The sequence below is a fragment of the Electrona antarctica genome, assembly GCF_951216825.1.
Source record: "Electrona antarctica genome assembly, chromosome: 12".
NCBI classification, from domain to species: Eukaryota; Metazoa; Chordata; class Actinopteri; order Myctophiformes; family Myctophidae; genus Electrona; species Electrona antarctica.
Window position 1 is genome coordinate 35487880 of NC_136793.1, and position 19699 is coordinate 35507578.

Below are 19699 nucleotides of genomic sequence, written 5' to 3' on the forward strand. Positions count from 1 at the left end.
AATAGATCATGGAGTTCACTTCCAAAAATGTCCAACAGAATACATCTGTTGCCTAGTATTCAGTTGCAAACTGTAAGGGATAGATTTGATCAACCAAGGACAAACACACTTTAACTACTTTAACTGGTTCAGACCGTACGATGTGTGGGCACGTCATAACTAATCCAACCGACGGGTTGCTAGGACGTGTGTGTACACGTGTGTACACGTCCTAGCGCATTTTCATTGATATCAAACGAGAGAAAAATATTCTGATTTTTTTTTAGTTGGCCTCTCCTTCTGCACTCCTTGCTCTTTTGCGCATGCACGTTCATTTCCCTGTTTACCGTTCACAAAGAAAGGCTCGGTGCGAGTAATCTAAGGAGCTCTCCGTGGTTTTGACCAGATGGATATACTAAGCTCTTCATTTCTGACTTCAACACGCCTCTCGTTCAAAATATGAAGCGAGCGATCATCAGCGACTTTTATCGTAATCTTTAAAGGTAAGCAAGCAAAAATATGTCTCCCGTTTTTTTTCCCGGAACGGAAGTGGGCGGGCTTACAGCGTAAAAGCGGCCATATCTTCCCGGCACCTCGAGCTTCTATTTTGAAAGAAATCCCGGCGCTGATTGTGTTAATAGTTGTATTCCAAATGTTTGCCACTCACACTACGGTAAAGGCTGTGGGTTATTGTCTCCGGCAGGCTGAAAGGCATGGCCGAGACTATGTTTTGCACCTTGTCCCTCCGTCCGTCCGTCTGTCTGTGGTCACTGGTCAACTAATCTCCGGCACTGTTGTCATGATGGCAGCGAAACTGTGCACACAGGGTCAGATGTTCTGCTCTGACCCAAGAATTTCACATGGGGTTGTTATAGTAGCACCACCAGGAGGCAGAGTTTTGCAAAACACATTTTTGACAGTACTCCTACTACACAGATTTTGTGCAAACTTCACGCAAATCGTTAAACAGTATCTCATTCTCTATAGTCATTAAACGAAACGGGTCTTTCAGATTTTTCAGATTTCATCCTGATTGGCTAAGATTGGCTTCCAAAGTTTGCAGGAGTGCCCCGTTTTAAACAAAATGCCACAATTCATGAACCGATTGCGGTGAAACCTTGCACGCATATTCGCACTGTTAAGGAACAAATGCCACCCTTTTAACATTGCCCTATTATAGTGCAACCAGGAGGCCGATTTTTGCAAAACAATTTATTTTTATATTACTCCCACAAACTTTGTCCAAATCTGTACACATAGTCAAGTGATCAAGACGGATCCGTCTGATTTTTCATATTCCACCCTGATTAGCAAATTCCAAACACTGCGTGGCAGTGGTGGCCGAACGAATTGCGGAGCGGTCTTGATACCGGAAGGTCGCCAGTTCGAATCAGCGGTCCGACACGTTAAAATTACCACCGCTGAAGTGCCCTTGAGCAAGGCATTGAACCACTACCATGAAATGTTCTATGAGCAGGGCCTGGCTGGAAACAAGTTCTTGAGCTTAGCCCAGATACCCTGGGTAAATATAGTAACTTTGCTTTGCTTTGCTTTGCTGGCCCACAATAACCTACCTACCTGACCTGGCGGAGACCTGTGCTCCGAGGATCACTTTTTCTAGTTTTATTTGGGTTTTCTTTTTCTGTTTTTACTTAATCCTTTTAACACATTGGTGTCTGAATGTTCTTCTCTCTGTCACTCACTCACTGACTTCATCTTTTTTGCCTCCACCATAGCAACCATTGGTGCGTCTGCGTGGTGGGGCCATCGTGGGGGAAGGCAGGGTTGAAGTGATGAAGAATGGGGAGTGGGGAACTATATGTGATGACAACTGGAACCTGCTGGCAGCTACTGTGGTGTGTCGAGAGCTGAGCTTTGGAACCGCCAAAGAGATCTTGTCTGGAGGACGGCTCGGACAAGGTGGGCCAATCCTTCAGACCAATACAGTGTATATAAATGGACTGAATGTTAAGCTCAAAGTAGATGCATTATGGTCAGTGTTGGGTGTAACGGCGCTATTAATAACGGCGTTATGTAACAGACTACTTTCATTGGTAACGGAATAAAGTAACTACTTAGTTTTGCAATTTAGTAGTTAGTTACCTAGTTACATTTCCAAAAAAGTAATCCCGTTACTATAATGTGTCCCTGTTCATTTTGTTGGCAAGATTTAAAAAATAATAAAGCCCCGACTGCCCGCGGAGTCTATTTCTCCTGCCTTCTGTGTGAGTTATCCTTCCAAGCCCACTATACCATGTACTATACATCCTGCGTCTACTACATCCTGTAGTTCACTTAAGAAATAAAAGTATTGTTACAAGTAGCTTTTATTTTGAAGAGGAAGTTGTTTCGGTTGTAGCCAGCTGCCATGACAGTCTAGTCGACTAGAAGTGCCGGGTGGTAGTGGAATAATAATAACAACAACATGCTTTTAGCCAAAGTTCATGAAAACCGCATGCGTCTATGACTTAAACAATGTAGGCTAAACACTTTGGAATTACGTTTAACATGGTATATCCTCCGTGGCGGCGTCATTAGGTGAGTACTAGTTAATGAATTGTTAAGTTTCATAGTATCATTCATCATCAACAACAGGCTGTTGTTGTTGCCCCCCCAAAATGAACAGGTTACTGCCTACAGGATTCTCATTCTGTTACTGTCACTGCCTGCAAGGATGGCCGCCGTGCCATTGCTTATAAACTATCTAATTCATACGTGGGTCGTCGTGGGTCCACGTGGATTGTTGTTATTGTTCATGCGCCACGGCGCGCGGCGTGGAGAGAGCATCAGAGCGCAGCGCAACAGCCTAGTATGGCATATTGTAGTGTACTCTCTGCACTCTCTTTCTGTCCAGTCCTACGTGCCGATTGTGGCAAATTATATTCATTAATAAAGAGAGAGCTGTAAAGGGGATATTGTCTATGGTCAGTTCATGGTGTGTATCATTCTCGTTTTTAACCGGGCCGTGATAATGCGGCGCAATGACGGTAGGCAGTAGCCTAATACAATGTAACCAACTTGCGCAAGCATTCAAAAATGGGTTTTAATTGTCGGGTAACGGAAAATAACGGAAAATAATCTAACCTTTTACTTTTCTCAGAAGGTAATTTGTAACGGTAAGGGATTATTTTTATGGGCAGTAATCCAGTAACCTAACGACGTTACTTTCTAAAGTAACGATGCCCAACACTGATTATGGTATGCAAAACGTGCCATTTTGTCAGTCAATCTATTCACATGACCTAGTATACTATTCACATAATGTCTTTTCATTTCATGTTCTGTAAGAGTAAAAGTATAATCATACTCATAGTCTGGTATCATTCAACAGAATATTAATTGATTCAATATTATGTCTATTGGGTAATAAATAATTGTACCTGAGAATGGGAGGATGAGGATGCTTTGGATATGATATGCCTGGTGACATCTGATTGATTGATTGAATACTTTATTAACACGATTGTATTAACAGTACAGGTAGCATCAGGCATAGGTTTGTTTGTGGCCACTTTCTCTGCTTTCTTTGCTCTACTAGCCAATATATTGAATTTAGAATTTCTCTCAATTTGTTATATGTTACCAGATGTATCTGTAAGCAGAGATCTCTGATCATCTGGCTACGATAGACTAGGAGGGTGAGGATGCTTTTCAGAAAATGTTTGTACAAAAAAAATCCCAAGCTTTGACCCACAGTTAGGTACAGGGTGTACAGTAGCCAGCAAGATAGAAGTAGCTTTGAAAGCAATCCAAAGGCAATAAGCCCAGAAAGCTTATAATTACAGCCTTTACTGCTGGAGTGGCTATTAAAATACAGTGTCTGCATGGAATGGGATGAAAAGTGATGATTGTCTACTTAGAGCAATAGTACATCTGCTCACCAAATGCCTGGTTAGGAAAATATCCAAAACATCTCACAGACAGTAATGTTACCCCTCAACCTTTCCCTTTAGTTCAATACCACTGACGTCACCAAGCAACTCACCAACCACGCGGCGAAAGTGAGTTTGGTGAGGTAGAGTTGAAAGTGGTGAAAGTGACTCTGGTTCCATTCAGGAGCCTAGTGCTGAAGGTTTTTGAGAGCATATAAACGTGTGACCATCTTCAGAGCAATTTTGTTTTATATTATTCAGTATAAATATGGAAATGTTTGGTATATTGTAGTCTCAAGACAGAAATTCAAAGGAAAAGAGGGCGCTGTTTTTCCTTTGTTTTGCCAATGGGTTCCCATATATATATATAGCAAGAGCCCTGCGAGTTTGAATGGAAGCTTTGCCTGTGGTTCCACCTAACAGTGAGGTGAACAACAAGTACACTCTTCTCCAAAAGGCAATAGTCAAATATGGAGGACTCCTAATTGCAAACCAGATACAAGCCATATAGTCTTTACTGTATTTACAACATATCCTTTGTGTGCAATTTATACACTTAGCTAATGCTCTTGTACTTTGTCGTATGATGTTGCCATGTGTCAAAAATAGATGATCTGCAAGCTTGCAATGCATTGTGGATGCGACACATTGGGAGGTTGTAGCATGCAACACATTGTGAGGTTGTAGATCTCTTTTTGGTGCGCGACACAGTCTCATAACAGAGAACTGGGATGGAATTGAACAAGTACATTCTTTAAGCGTTGTGAAATATCTCCTACTGGAAGACGGGCCTGTATTTAGAGTAAAGTGGACTGATGATGTTTTGTCCTCGATTACATTAGTCATTATTCAGTCCAGACATTTAAAAAGCACACATAGCTGCCTTTTGGATATCGAACCTCGGAAACATTATGGGATGAGCACCATAACAACTCAGCCCTGGCCTCCAGGCAATTTGAACCTGTGCAGAATAGAAATCCTTCCACCACTTTATGGATGAATATCCCTAATGATAGCTTCCTATACCAGTAGTACGTCTTTATGGCCTCAATGGAGGAGTTTGTTAGACTTATACCAGCAGGACTTTGTTATGGCTTGACATAGAGGTTTTATCACAGGAGGCAAAGCAAGGTTGGACCCCCCCCCCCCCCCCCCCCCCCTTCCCTCCTTAGCCCAGCCCCTAGTTTCACCCAACCCCCAGAAAGTGACACTGACCCACACAACTCAGCAGAAATACTGTAACAAGCTTGTGAAATAGTTTTAAGGACCCTAGCTCACCTGTTACAAGAATATAGTGTGGAAAATAGCATGTTTTACTGCCACACTGTGGAAAATTGCCCACTCCCTCCTGGGCTTGTCCTATATACTGTGACCAGGAGAGAAATATCCACACTGCATATTATTTTGTGAATAACCTAGTCATTCTTTTTTCACTGCACCTCCACCCAGTATTTTGCCAGGGAAGGAGTAAATTCCAGAATAATGGCAGACTGCATGGAATGAGCAGAGGGAGAGTGGTACTGGTGCACTCAGAAAGATCATCCCAGGGAATCCTCGCTGGTTTCCTGTTAACAAGAAATATTCTCACCACTGGCTTGCTGGGCTTGGAAACCCACCTCACTCGCTTCTACTTCACTGTTGCCATTTGAGCTTTAGGTTTCTCTGTAAAGACTAAATGCAGTCTTCTTCTTTATTTTATTATTATCATTATTTTATTTTATAAATAACAAAGCTTTGTCTGACCCAAGGTTGTATTTTTATTTTGGTGTGACCTTTTTAATTATAGTTTAATTTCGAGTTTTTGTGGGGAAAGTTGGTATTTTGGTTACCTGTCTAAATCCCTTAAACACCTCCGTTACCCGTTATATTATGCATAGGTGTGGTTTGGGCGTTACAATAATTAAACTAATCACCAGTCCACGTGCCATTGCCTTTAATAGATCCCTTATGCGTTGCCCGTTAGTGCAATATTGCTTCATAGCCTAAGCCCGCTGCTGCCTTGAAGTCTCACTTGTGCTCCACCCGCACAGAGCCCAAATGTGTTTGACCAAAATAGCAATAGCATGTACAAATCCTTATTATAGTACCTAGACTACCTACGTATTACTACCTACTGGTACCTACTGGTAGTAATACGTAAATTTGTCATGTTATACGGACGCTCCGCGACCCGTGTTTCCTCCCGGAATTTTCCTCAGTAGAAAATCCCGGGAGTAAAAACGGGGGCGTCCACATTCTACTATTCCGCGGATGGTCGAGAATTCCATGGACGGCTTTGAAATCAGCGGTAAATTCCGCGATCGCGGATTCATGTGGGTTTTTTTTCAACTGATTGTGTCTGGATAGCTCAGTAGGTAGAGCTCTCTCGCCTTTGGAACTCAAGGTCATGGGTTCAAATCCCGGCACAGCCAACACAGCGTATGAGTCTTCAAGAACCCCCCCTCCACACACACACACACACACACACACACACAATTAAAACCGACCCTGTCCCAATTACATGGTCTTCTTTTCCTCAAGTTCAGTCTTCCATGTTTCTATGGCTTATTGTGCATATTGTTCTTATTGCTTATTGCTTGGTCCCGCCTTATCGCTGCTTGCAATAGCTTTGTAAACACACAATATAGTTTCAGTTATTTATTTATTTCATTGAATGAAAATTACTTTAAATTATAATTTTAGCTATTTAATATTTGTTACTTTTAGTTAACTGTGTGTGTGTGTGTGTGTGTGTGTGTGTGTGTGTGTGTGTGTGTGTGTGTGTGTGTGTGTGTGTGTGTGTGTGTGTGTGTGTGTGTGTGTGTGTGTGTGTGTGTGTGTGTGTGTGTGTGTGTGTGTGTGTGTGTGTGTGTGTGTGTGTGTGTGTGTGTTGTGTTCTTTTTCAAGGTATGGGCCCAGTGCATATGAATGAGGTGCAGTGTTCTGGCTTTGAGAAGTCCATCACAGAGTGTTTCTTCAACAAGGAGTCTATTGGCTGCAGCCATGAAGAAGATGCGGCCGTCAGGTGTAATGTCCCTGCAATGGGCTTCCAGGAAAGAGTACGTTTCAATAATGCTATTTCTGTTGAAAAATATTCAAACGTTTATTTGGGTCGCAAATCATGAATATCAATGGATTATTATTTATTAATCTCCACTCTCCACCAGGAGATTCATGCATTTGCGTCTGTCTGTCTGTCTGTCTGTCTGTCTGTCTGTCTGTCTGTCTGTCTGTCTGTCTGTCTGTCTGTCTGTCTGTCTGTCTGTCTGTCTGTCTGTCTGTGTCTGCCTGCCTGCCTGCCTGCCTGTCTGTCTGTCTGTCTGTCTGTCTGTCTGTCTGTCTGTCTGTCTGTCTGTCTGTCTGTCTGTCTGTCTGTCTGTCTGTCTGTCTGTCTGTCTGTCTGTCTGTCTGTCTGTCTGTCTGTCTGTCTGTGCATGCCTGCCTGCCTGCCTGCAGATCTACTAGGCTGATCAGCACCACATCTCTTGCCAAAGACCTGAATACCCGAATATTTTTCAAATAGGTCAACGACGACAACTATGCTGTTTTGTAAATGAATAATCACAGGACAATCATCCCACCAGACTATGGGACATGTGGCCCGCGAGGCACGGAACTATTACAATGCTCCTGAGTCCTCTCCCTCCGGGTTATGGGATGTAATTGTACTAGAAATTGCAGGCATGCACTGCAGAGGCCATCCTAAAGCCAAGGCTTGAGACTGAAATGCCAACTCTCTGAACTCATGAAAGTTGCATTGTAGTTCATAAACTATAATTGTTCTTGTGAAGTAGTTTTGTGCTAATTGGTGAAGATTATAAATATTATGTTCGTTTAGAGACAAGCACACAGTACTCAAACTACCCATTGCCTTGTGTAGCCTTTCTCTCGCAAAGGGCTCGCAAAGCAAATGTGGGTCATAAGAAAACTGACACTTAAAGTTCAAATATCAACCTTTTGACTGGTGATACAAACATACATACACAATTGATATTGACAGTAGAGTCAATATACAGTCATATCACTCATGCATTGTTATTACAAAATATTATTAGAGCATGGTTCTGCTGTCTACTGTGGCCACCTTTCTAGGTTTAGCTTAGCTTAGTTACATAGCACACAAAGAAGTGATGAAGCTCTTAAGAGCAAAGAAAATGAAAAACAAGCTATGTAAGAGAGATAAAGTAATCCTATTCTTATAAAATGTACCACAAAAGTAAAACAGTAAAAAATAATTGTAATTTGGCAAGTAGTCAACAGAAACCAAAGAACATAAGAATGTCAGAATTGAGTAATAAAATGACATTGACAAAGGGAAGCAAAAACTGTCACATCATCCCCTGACTCAGATAATGAATGATAAGACCATGTATCTGCTGTGTTCTGTCTACATATAATGCAGTTACGTCTGAGTGGAGGTCGTAACCCCTATGAGGGCCGAGTGGAGGTGCTTGTGGAGAGAAATGGTTCTCTGGTTTGGGGCACGGTGTGTAGCGAGGGCTGGGGAACCATGGAGGCCATGGTGGTCTGCAGACAGCTGGGCCTGGGCTTTGCCAGTAATGCTTTCCAGGTAAGTCACATACACTGTAGATAATGTTTGGGAGCACTGAAATACTCTGTAGAGCAGTGTTTGTTGACTAGTCTGTCATGATTCAAAAGTGGGTTGTGTCTCGCAAGACATTATCACAGGGCCATGGATGAAGTTTTTGTCTGGGACATTGGGTCGTGGCTTTGACTGATTAAAACCAGTTCAACTGAAGAGATTTCACTACACAGAATGAATGCACTGATATTTATTACGAAAAAGGAATACATCGAGTATGAATGAATTGAAAGTATGAATGAATTGATGAACATGATAAAGTAAAATATAAATACAGTCATATTGGCATGCCATTAAATGCTTTGGCGCGGGCCCCATCTGAGGATCTGGTCAGGAGCCTCAAATCAGATCCTGCCTGATGGAAGGCAGGGGCTCCGGCGCCTGCCCCCGTGGGGCCATCCTGGTGGTGCCTGCTGCTGGGCAGTGTTGGGGAGGTGGCAGGTGACCTGAACAGATAGCTCAAGCGAGGAAGGAAGAGGTGTCCTTTTTTAAGGAGCCCAGACATGAGTTACGCTGATCTGATTGGAGGAGGGCCGAATGGGTTGAATTAGGGGAACCGAGATGGATGACGGTTCGTTCCATTCCACCTCTCAGTTGAACTTTTGTCTTTAACTGACATTTCACTGCTCTAGTCTAGAACCTCACTGTACACTTCTTATTTCTTAATTGGTGCTTATATGGTTGATATATGCACTTTTGAAATACTCCCTTTGGTATAGCCTATTAATTGGTTAAGCTTCAATTGGCAGATTGAATACAATGGTAAACACATCCTAATGTTTACAAAACAAGGCAGCCTGGCGATTAGAGGTTCCTGACTGTATATGGATAGATGCATGCATAGTTCAATTCTTGCAAAAGCCAATGTTGTCACACTCTGTCACTGTGTCCCTTCGCAGTGTTGCCAACTCAACCCACCTCCAAAAACAAGCCAACTCTTAGCGAGAGAAATAAGCCAAATCTTCCCTCGAAAAACAGGCCAAAACAAGCCCAATAATATCGCCATATAATACTAATAAATAAATCGTTGATGCATTTATCATTATAAATACTATGTATGTCTACAATTATGAATGTTTTGGTCATTTATTATACTATTACACACATAGCTGAGACACCAGACCCATTCTGTCACTCAGTGTGATTCACACTTCCCCAAACCTATGGGAATTTATTGCATATATATCAAAGAAATGTTGGCTTGTTTGATATTCAAAATAAGCCACCACATTTTTTAAAACAAGCTCAAAAAACCGCAGCCCGCAAAAAAAACGCAACTCTGGAAAAAAACAAGCCAACATTGGCGGGAAACAAGCCAACATGGCAACCCTTGACACCAAGAGACTGAAACCATAGCTAGTCCAAATGCCTAATTATTTTCTTTGCTGTATGGTGATTGAAATGTGCTGGGGGGGGGGGGGGGGGGGGGGGGGACCCTGCCGCCATATCCATTTTTAATGTCACAGGGTCCTCATCCTCTTTGATCTGCCTAGGAATGTAGTCACATTCATGTGCGGTTTGGATTAAGTTGACATCTGCACATTAAGTGGCTTCTCACTCTCTCCTTCACTCCTTTCATGTCAGCTTGAATTTGTGTAATTCATGGAGAAATATGGCTCCCCAGGGTGTCAACATGTTACAAGTTAGTCAGCACTTGCATCCATTTGTGATTGGCACACCGTGGTCTTGTGATTGAGCCCATTGTGTACAAAGAAAGTTGTCACTGGCTGGTAAAATAATATAAGGTCACTGTCGGGAAGAAACCTTGTATCTTCACTTTCATCGTTTTATATTTTATGTCCGTATACCAGAAGTAGTGAAAATAGCTGAACTAAAAGCTCACAATGCATCACATTCCAACTCGTTGGTTGTGAGCTTGCAGATCTGTCTTTTAAACAATATAACACAGATTCAAATATGGAACACAGGTTTGTTTTTGTCCATTTCCTAAAAACAGATTTCCGTCCGCCAGCAACAATATAATAAAATAAGGCACTTCTATAATGTGGCTGGAGGCGTACAGTAGCAGTCACTTAACTGCACTGATGTCTCCACCAGACAATGATAAAATAGGAACCAAAGTGCTAACCCAAGGGAGGCTTGCCATGCGGCTCTCTCTGCAGGGGACCCATAGGCTGCAGTGGATTGAATGAGGCATTTTAAAGCTCTGCGTCAAAACCACTCTGCTGGGTTGCTCATCAAATTACTCCATCAATTTGTCGCTGGCTTTGATGAGCAGCCACAGATATGAGTGGAGGTCTTTGGTGTGGGTTGTAGTCTCTAGTATGATTGGGGGTAGGGCCTACCCTACCAATAGCGACTTTAAACAATGGCTACGGCAGTCGGCTACGGCAACCGGAAATGGATCAGTGCTCGATACATAAACCTGCTCTCCGTCGCAGCCCTTTCTACTACGGCAGAACCTACACTTACACGTAGTGTCTACAACGACATGTCATAACCATGTTTGTTTATTGATATTATAGCTGTCTAACATTTACACAGATTGCTCCATCACCTCTCTTATGCTGTGTAATGTGTTGGCATGCTCTGAATGAAGAAATAACACTAATACCATATGTCATATTAACCATGTTTATTAAAACGGTTTTAGAATAACACAGATTGCTCCAGCACCTTCCTCTTTCCACTGCTGATCATGTCCAGCGCATACGAATTAAGCAATATCGGCAAGTTAGCTGATGCGCGACGGGGTGTTAGTTTGACACATGCTGCATAGACGCGTCACCATGGGAACGTTAAAGGTTACTTTAGTAACCACGGTTGTATATATAAATTGAACGAAATACCTTTCGTTTATGGGTAGGTTTCCTTCAAAACCTAGCTGCAGAACATTATTTTATGTACTCCCAGGACAGAAAATTCTAGAATTTTCGCTGTCCTGGGCTCTAAGGGTGACGTAGGAAGCCACGCCTATCCCGTATAGATACCTGCGTGGCTACGTCAGCCCTCATTCGGAACTTTTCTTCTGCTTTAGAGAACAGAAGGGCGTTCCACGAAAGGTATTTCGTTCAATTTATATATACAACCGTGGTTACTAAAGTAACCTTTAACGTTGTATTATATAGAAATTTCACGAAATACCTTTCGTTTATGGGACTTTATGAACTCCCGTGACCTGAACTTCCAGTGGGTCCCAGGTAAACCTTTTGGGAGGGGCTCGGACCCTTTTGGGTCCAGAACCTAGTCCTTGTGGAGGGCAGGAGGCAGCGCTATGCTGCCCTGATGCCTTACTGAGCAGCGGCCCCCAAGACCGCGTGCGCTAGCGAAGGCGCTGCCACATCTAGGTTATAGTATGTGGCGAAAGTCGAGGGTGTAGACCAGCTTGCTGCTGTGCAGACTTCCTGAATGGAGACACCCTTGTAGAGTGCCCAGGAAGCTGCCACACCTCTTGTGGAGTGGGCCCTCAGGGCTTGAGGGGAATCCACGCCTTGGCTAGTGTAGGCCAGACGGATGGCTTCCACTATCCAGTTAGAGATAGTGACCTTCGTGACGGGCTTTCCTTTGGTCCTGGCACCCCAGGACACAAAGAGTTGGCTTCCTTGTCTGAAGGGAGCCAGTCTATCCGCGTATATGCGTAAAGCTCTGACTGGGCAGAGGCAATTAAGCCTGCTGTCTTCGTCAGAGGAGAACGGCGGGGGATGGAAAGCCTGTAGGTTCACTGGCACACACACTGAGAGAGCATTTTTGGGAATGAAGGCGGGGTTTGCCTTTAGGGTGACCTTGGTCGACCCCTCATCGAACCTCATGCAGTCTGGAGAGATCGAGAGCGCATGTAGGTCGCTGACCCTTTTTGCTGTCGTGAGTGCGATCAGGAGAGCCACCTTCAGGGTTAGGAGCTTGAGGCTCACGGTTTGTAGTGGTTCAAAGGGTGCTGTAGCCAGCGCCTTTAGAACCAGGGACAAATCCCACGAGGGAACGAGGGATCTGCATGTCCTATGTTCCCTGCGTACACCCTTCATGAATTGTTTTACCAGCGGGTGCTTCCACACCGTCTGGTTATCAAAGCCTGGGTGGCAGGCAGAGATTGCCGCCAAATGGACCTTGACTGAGGAGAGGCCTAGACCGTTGTCTAGGAGCTCCTGCAGGAATGACAGGACGTCGATCACTGAGGCCTGGTAGGGGACTGTTTGGTCTGGTCTTCGTGAGCACCAATGCTCGAAGACGCGCCAGGCTGTGTCGTAACGGTCCCTTGTTGACTGGGCTCTGCCTTTCTGAATCGTTTCGATTACGTTCGGAGGTAGACCCACGGCAGTCAACATCACCCTTTGACGGGCCAGACCCATAGGTCTAGGTCCTGGGGGTGAGGGTGGAAGATCTCCCCCCTCGCTTGAGAGAGGAGATCCGCTCGAAGGGGAATTCTCCACGGCTGGTCGTAGAGGAGAGGGGTTATTTCCGACCTCCAGACCCCCCACGACGGGGCTATTAGGAGCACCTTCAGACCCTGAGTCCTCACTCTGTCCAGAGTGGGGCTGATGAGGGATAGCGGGGGAAAGGCGTAGAGAAGGGTTTTGGGCCATTGGTGTGACAGAGCGTCTAGCCCCAACGTTGATGGTCCCCTGATTGCGAGGAAGAGGGGACACTTCGTGTTCTCCTCTGTGGCAAAGAGATCCACCTTGGATTTCCCAAACCTGCTCCAGACCTGGGCCACTGCATGAGGGTGTAGTGACCAGTCTGAGTAGCGGAGAGGTCCTCTGGACAGCAGGTCTGCCCCTGTGTTCAGAAGACCTGGGACGTGACACGCTACTATTGAGAGGACGCGTGTGTTGCACCACAGGATCAGTTTCTGAGCCAGTTGATGAAGACGAGGGGACCTGAGTCCACCTTGTCTGTTGATGTAGCACATGGCCGTGGTGTTGTCTGTCCTGACTAGGACATGGCAACCCAGGATGCGCTGCTCGAAGTATTTCAGGGCGAGGAAGACTGCCATGAGCTCTAAGTAATTTATGTGAAGGGCACGTAGTGGCCCCAACCATAAACCTCTGGCTGTGAGTCCTTCCATCGTGGCTCCCCAGCCTGTCATGCTGGCGTCTGTAGTGATGACTTTCCTGATCAGAGGCTTTCCCATGGGGACGCCCTCTGAGAGGGTTTTCCTGTCTGACCACCATTGAAGGGCTAGTATGCATTGTGATGTTACTGTTACCTTCTGGTGCCGACGGTGCATTGGTACATGTAGAGAGCCTATCCATCGTTGGAAAGGTCTCATATGTAGCCTTGCTAGGCGGATTAAATAGACCGCAGAGGCCATTAACCCCGCCATCCGGAGGCATGCATGAAAAGGAATCGAGCGTCCCCTTTTGAATGACGCCACGCACTGCAGTGTTGCGTCTATTCTCTCTTGGCTCAGGCGGGCCGTGTAAGAGATTGAGTTCAGTGTTATGCCTATAAAGTCTATTGACTGTGTTGGCATAAGCATGCTCTTCTCGTGGTTTATTATAAACCCAAGCGAGTCGAGGTGGCTGAGCACACGATGTGTGTGCGACAGTGCTTCTCGTGGAGAGTCTGCAAGTAGGATCCAGTCGTCTACGTATGTAGCGAGACGGATCCCTTGCTGTCGGAGCGGAGCGATAGCTGCCGCGGTGCACTTTATGAAGACTCTGGGACTCAGTGACATTCCGAAGGGAAGGACTGTGTACTCGTACACTTTTCCTCTGAACCCGAAGCGCAGAAATTTTCTGTGCGGCGGGTAAATCGGAATGTGGAAATATGCGTCTTGCAGGTCTATCGACGTAAACCAGTCCCCTTCGCGAATTAGGCGTAGGAGGACTGGTGGAGTAAGCATTTTGAATCGCAGCTTTTTTAAGTGACGATTCAATGCCCTCAGGTCTAGAATGGGACGGAGTCCGCCCCCCTTTTTCTTTACCAAGAAATAGCGGGAGTAAAAACCGTTCATTGATTGGTCGAGGGCCACCTCTGTGATGGCGCCTTTCTGCATTAATGAATTGATTTCCTCTTGCAGAATGGCGGCCTTTTGCCCGCTCGCTTCTGAGAAAATAATTTTCCTGGAAGTGGGCGGTTTGGAGGCGAACTGTAGCCTGTATCCTGTCTGAATTGTACGGATTATCCACGGGGAAGCCCCGGATATCCGCCATTGTGACAGATGACGTGACAAAGGGTTCCCTGTGCTTGTCAGCGTGGTGCATGGCCTGCCTAGGGGAAGACTTACTTTGTGTGAAATGTCTCCCTCTAGTGAATTTTTTCGGTATTGAGTTTGGAAAAAATTGGCGTGGAGCTCTTGGCCTGTGACAGCTAAAGCTGTCACAGTGTGGGTTATCTTTCCCACTGGGCCTATGCCCTTCAGAGTTGGTTTTATTGTTTTTTGTGTTTTTTGTTTTCTTGTTTTCTTTATTGAACAACGTGGAAAAACATACACATGTGAATTGCACATAACAATTTTCGGGGTCTGTACAACGGTGCTCACAGCACTGTGTACAGGCCCCCTTAAGCGCTTCAGCGCAGGCTCTGAGGTGAGATCTGTGATCCCCACCTCTGGCCTTGAACTCTGAGTGTGGTGGGGAAGATGACCCGGCCCGGGCAGGTCATTTGCGCTTCCCCTGGCCTCGGCCTCTGGGAGCGCTCCTGGCCTTGTAGGGCGGCGGAGAGGTGCGGCGGTCTGCTCTGCCTCGGCCTGCAGGCTGTCGCTGTCTATCTCCGCTCCGGTCCTGGGACCTGGGTTTGTCATCGGTCTTGGCCTTCCAGGGTGCCTTCTTAGCCTTGGGGCGGCCTACCGGGGCGGCCTGGTTGGCCAGCGGTTCGAGCGCCTTCATCGTCTTGGTGGAGGACTCGAGCTGTTGGATGGTCTCTGACATCTTGGCCAGAGCGTCCTTAAACATACTGTCTGGGTGGATATTTCCAGCCACAAACTCTTTCTTTGTCTCCAGGGAGATGGCGCTGGTCTGATCGACCCAACGCCATCTCTCCTGGAGGATGGAACATGCCATTGCCTTGGCGTTGTGGAGAGTGGAGTCCCTCTGGAGGGTGGCCATCTCGTGATTCAGGCGGCGTAACTCGGCCAGGTCTTCTGGCAGTTCCGCTAGCTGGACTTTAATGGACTTCTGTCCCATCTCAATGAGGAGGCTCTTCATGGAACCCTGGAGAAGTGCTCCTGCATTGAGGGCCTTCGCCACGAATGACATGTGTGCATACTGCCACTTGTTCAGTTTTGAGGCTTCCCTCACGCTGCTGGACAGGAGCTGCGGTTCCTTTACGTGGTGATCCACTCTAGGAGCTGCAGGGTTGGCCAGGTAGGCCGCTATAGCCTTGTCCATAGCTGGCATGAAGTCTATGGCGAGGGTTTGTTTATCTGGTATGTCGTTGGGCCCCTTGGCGCTGGCCTTGGGAAAATCCACCTTCAGGAGGGGTTCGTCCCAGGCGTGCATCATGGCCTCCTCGAAGCCCTGTGCCATAGGGAGCTTCTGTCTTCTAGGTGCAGGGGGGGGGGCGGACTCATCAGTCCTGCCTTCCCATGGTAGTACCTTGACAGTTGACTTAGGCCATGTGTGGTTACAACGTGCACTAGCCTTCCTGTATATCTCGTAAATATTGGAGTCATCCATGGGGGGTACAGGAGGCGGGGGGACAGGAGCCCTGGCTTGCTGGTGCTCCTGTATGTCCATGGCATCCAGGTCGTCGAAGGGGCGACGAGTGGTGCTGACGTAGTCCCCGGGGGAGAGGTCATCATGGCCATCTCGCTCGTCCGCGTAGGCCTCGTCCAGGACGTGGTAGTCCTGGAGTTGCTCCTGGAAGGAAGGGAGCTCGTCATCACGAAGCTCCCCTTCCTCCCTGGTAGTCCAATGCTCCCCACCGGGAGACATTGCGCGGTCTGGGGAAGGGTCCAGGCGGTCCACCATATAGCTGGGTGCAACGGCAGGCTGTCTGCGTCTAGCTGTATGTCTGGGCGGGCACTCAATGGTGGCCTGCACGACGTGTTGTCGAGCACGTGGAGCTGGGGAAGAGCGGCGCGGTGCGAAGGTATCCCTTGGCCTCGCGCCATGAGCCTCGTAATCAGTGGCCTCGTGAGCCCTGGTTGCAGAGGCTGAAGTAGCGTACCTGTCTCGGCTAGCGCCGGCAGGTGCTGCTCTTGAAGAAGAGGCTCCGGTTGGGGCTCTGTTGCCCGAGTAGTCGAGCCTCTGTCTCGGGGTAGCTCGTTGTCCCTCTCCGGTGACGCGGGGCCAAAGCCCCTTTGGCGGGACTTGTATGCGAGCTCGTCGCGGGGGAGGAGTGGGGCTCCTCTCTCGGAGTCCGTGGGCGGCAAAGTTGTCATAATACCTTTGGACACGTCCGAGCCTGTTGTTTAGGACGTCGTCGTCCATTTTCTCACAATGGAGGCAAACGGGACCGATTTCCTCCATGGACTCACGGGTGTGGGTGAGGCCGAGACAATACATGCACTCGTCATGCCCGTCTTTGCCCGACATCGTGTTCCCGCATCCCCAGGTGGAGCACGTCTTTTGTTTGGGGCCTTCTTGACAGTCGGCGGGCACCGGCTGTCCTCGATGGCGTCTTTCCCCGGGCTGGGTCTCCCTCGTCAGCGACATGGTTGCTTGTAGAGAGAGGAGTCCGAGTGCTTAACAGCCACAGGTTTATCTTCCTCGTGGCGTGTAATAGTAGACCACAGGCGTATCTGCCTAGTAGCGCTAAGCTAACTATGGATAGCTTTAAGCTAACAAACGCTAGCTTTAGCGAGAGAGAAAAAGAGGCGCGAGCTGTTTTTTCGACAAGCTAGCGTAGCAACAAGTTGCCTAGAACTCACTTGTGTCGAAGTTCGGCTTTTTTTCTCGAGAAGTATCCTTCTGTTTGCTTCGAGAGTGTGCCAGAGATCTCACGGTCCTAAAGAATTAATCTCTCGGCCGAGTTTGCGAGATATATTACCCTGCACACACTGGAATGTTAAAGTTCGTTCTCGCAGCTTAGCAGAAGAAAAGTTGAATGAGGGCTGACGTAGCCACGCAGGTATCTATACGGGATAGGCGTGGCTTCCTACGTCACCCTTAGAGCCCAGGACAGCGAAAATTCTAGAATTTTCTGTCCTGGGAGTACATAAAATAATGTTCTGCAGCTAGGTTTTGAAGGAAACCTACCCATAAACGAAAGGTATTTCGTGAAATTTCTATATAATACAACCAATGTCGCCGTCGCCGACCGCTGTTTGCTTAACGATTTTGACAGCTACGGCGATTGCGTCACAGCTCCAGTACTTCCGCCTAGCGGAGCCGTCCTGAAAACAGTCGTTGCTTAAAGTCTAGTGTCATATGACCCACGCAGCTTTGTTCTTGAGTTAAAACACGCTAACCCACCTTCTTTGAGCCTTTTATTTTATATTAGGATATGTACAGTATATGCTGTATATCTGTAGTCGATGTTCAGGCCGCTTTGTGGCCTGAAAATCCTGGGTCACAATTTACAACCCCTAACATTGTAGTTTTTATGTCCCACCCATATGGGCATATGGCGTGGCGTCACTGATGTCACGTTTTGGGACATTTTGCACCCGTTAACATTGTACTCACTGTCAACACATAAGCCAAAAATAATATGTTCCATTGATGTGGTTTAGAACACTCTGCCATTCCCAAAAGTGAACATGTGATATGGAAACTGTTGCCTTGTGTTTCTACAGTATGTGTATGGTGTGACAAATGGGTGACAAATGACCCACTGCAGTAGCCACATATTAACAACCGTTACCTCTGCTAACTGCTTACACCTGTGAAACATTAAGATAAATGGACTCTCCTCAGGGATGGATTTGGTGATCCAAACTTTAAGTTTTGGTTTGATTTGAATTGCAAATAACCCACAAATCATACATGTTGGTTAAAAGACATTCACGGATAAAACACAATAAAGTCCGGGACTTATTTCCATTGTGGCCCTCTAATGTTTATAGTGTGGGTTGATAACTGTAATAGTAGGGAGGCCTGCCAGCATACTTACAGCTTAGGAAAGTATTTGCAGAGCCGTGGAATGACAGAACACTCCTCCTCGATGCTGGAGATTTATGGCAAAATAATCATTTTCAGTTTATTATAGGTTGTCAGGCTTGCCTCAAGACAGGGACAGTGTCTCTGTTGTCTTCTAAAGCTGCAATCCACAAGATTCATACCCTACCCGGGATTTGAGCTAAGAATGAAAGCCTGTTTCAGATTAATTAAAGAATGATTACTATATACCAGGATATCCCCCCGTTCAACCCTTATTCTGAAGATCCAAAACACCGCGACCAGAACCGGATGTTGACTGAATGGTGTGGGTGTGTTGTCGGATTAGGTGTTGATCTCTCACTAGCTGATGAGAAGTACAGGCCGGCGTCATTACAGCGACCGCTATGCTCCGTGCAATAAGCTTGACCAGAAATGCCGCCTTAGTTCGGGGAATTGGAGATAAAAGCGACTGAAAGCATGCGTGCGCGTGCCCATGGGTGCGTGCGCAAATCAAGTGCAGTGTTATGGCAACAGATAGCCATCTGAAGCTAATGTGAGTAGCATTTCGACGAGATCGGATCAAAACATTTATACAACTGAATTAACGTATCTTACATGAATTGGCGCTTGCTGAGACTGATCAATTAACGTAGGTTACGTTTTTCGGCTGGGATTGTGTTAAGTTGGTCCTACCACAGGGTCTAAATTTCTCAATAGAAGAGCAGGGAGAACACCTCCAACCGCCAAATGTTAATTATCATTGTATACTCCACCATCCAGATTGGTTAAAATCACATTTTATTCACACACAAATACAATTATGGATTACAGTTTAAAATTTAAAACAAATCACTGTAACAATTGCCATTACTGTATTATTCATATTCTAGGGACACATGCTTATTCTGTGTTTTAAGGTAGAGTTGTATACATATTTAATATATTAATTAAAGGTGAGGTAAATCAAAATTGTATCCACACTGCTGGTTCTAAAGGGCTCCCCATTTTCAGACAAAATAGTACTGTACATTAATTAACAAGGGGCTCCCTCTAGTGGTGATCATTGAAAATGTCCCTACATAGATTTATTTATCCAGATCCTTACCCCAAACTTCACCACACCAAGCCCATGCCTAAACTTAACCACACTAACAGTACCTATGCAACTCATGCCTAAACGTAACCATTCTAACCCATGCCTAAGCCTACCCTGGGGGGAGTATTTTCTATTTTCTTTTTAATAAAAAAGATTGATCCCCCAGGGTAGAATCGGATGTGTGCCCCTGATAGTGGCCATCTAATGACAACTATTTACAACTTTA

At 46.1% G+C, this 19699-nt stretch overlaps 1 protein-coding gene across 1 annotated transcript in view; it reads left to right on the forward strand.

Annotated features, from left to right (window-relative positions):
* loxl2b (lysyl oxidase-like 2b) overlaps positions 1 to 19699 on the forward strand; it is a 48129-nt gene that overhangs the window by 22340 nt on the left and 6090 nt on the right. The window contains exons 6-8 of the mRNA XM_079515747.1: positions 1716 to 1899; positions 6738 to 6889; positions 8233 to 8400. Coding sequence (XP_079371873.1) covers positions 1716 to 1899; positions 6738 to 6889; positions 8233 to 8400 — 504 coding nt within the window. The remainder of the gene's footprint in view (positions 1 to 1715; positions 1900 to 6737; positions 6890 to 8232; positions 8401 to 19699) is intronic.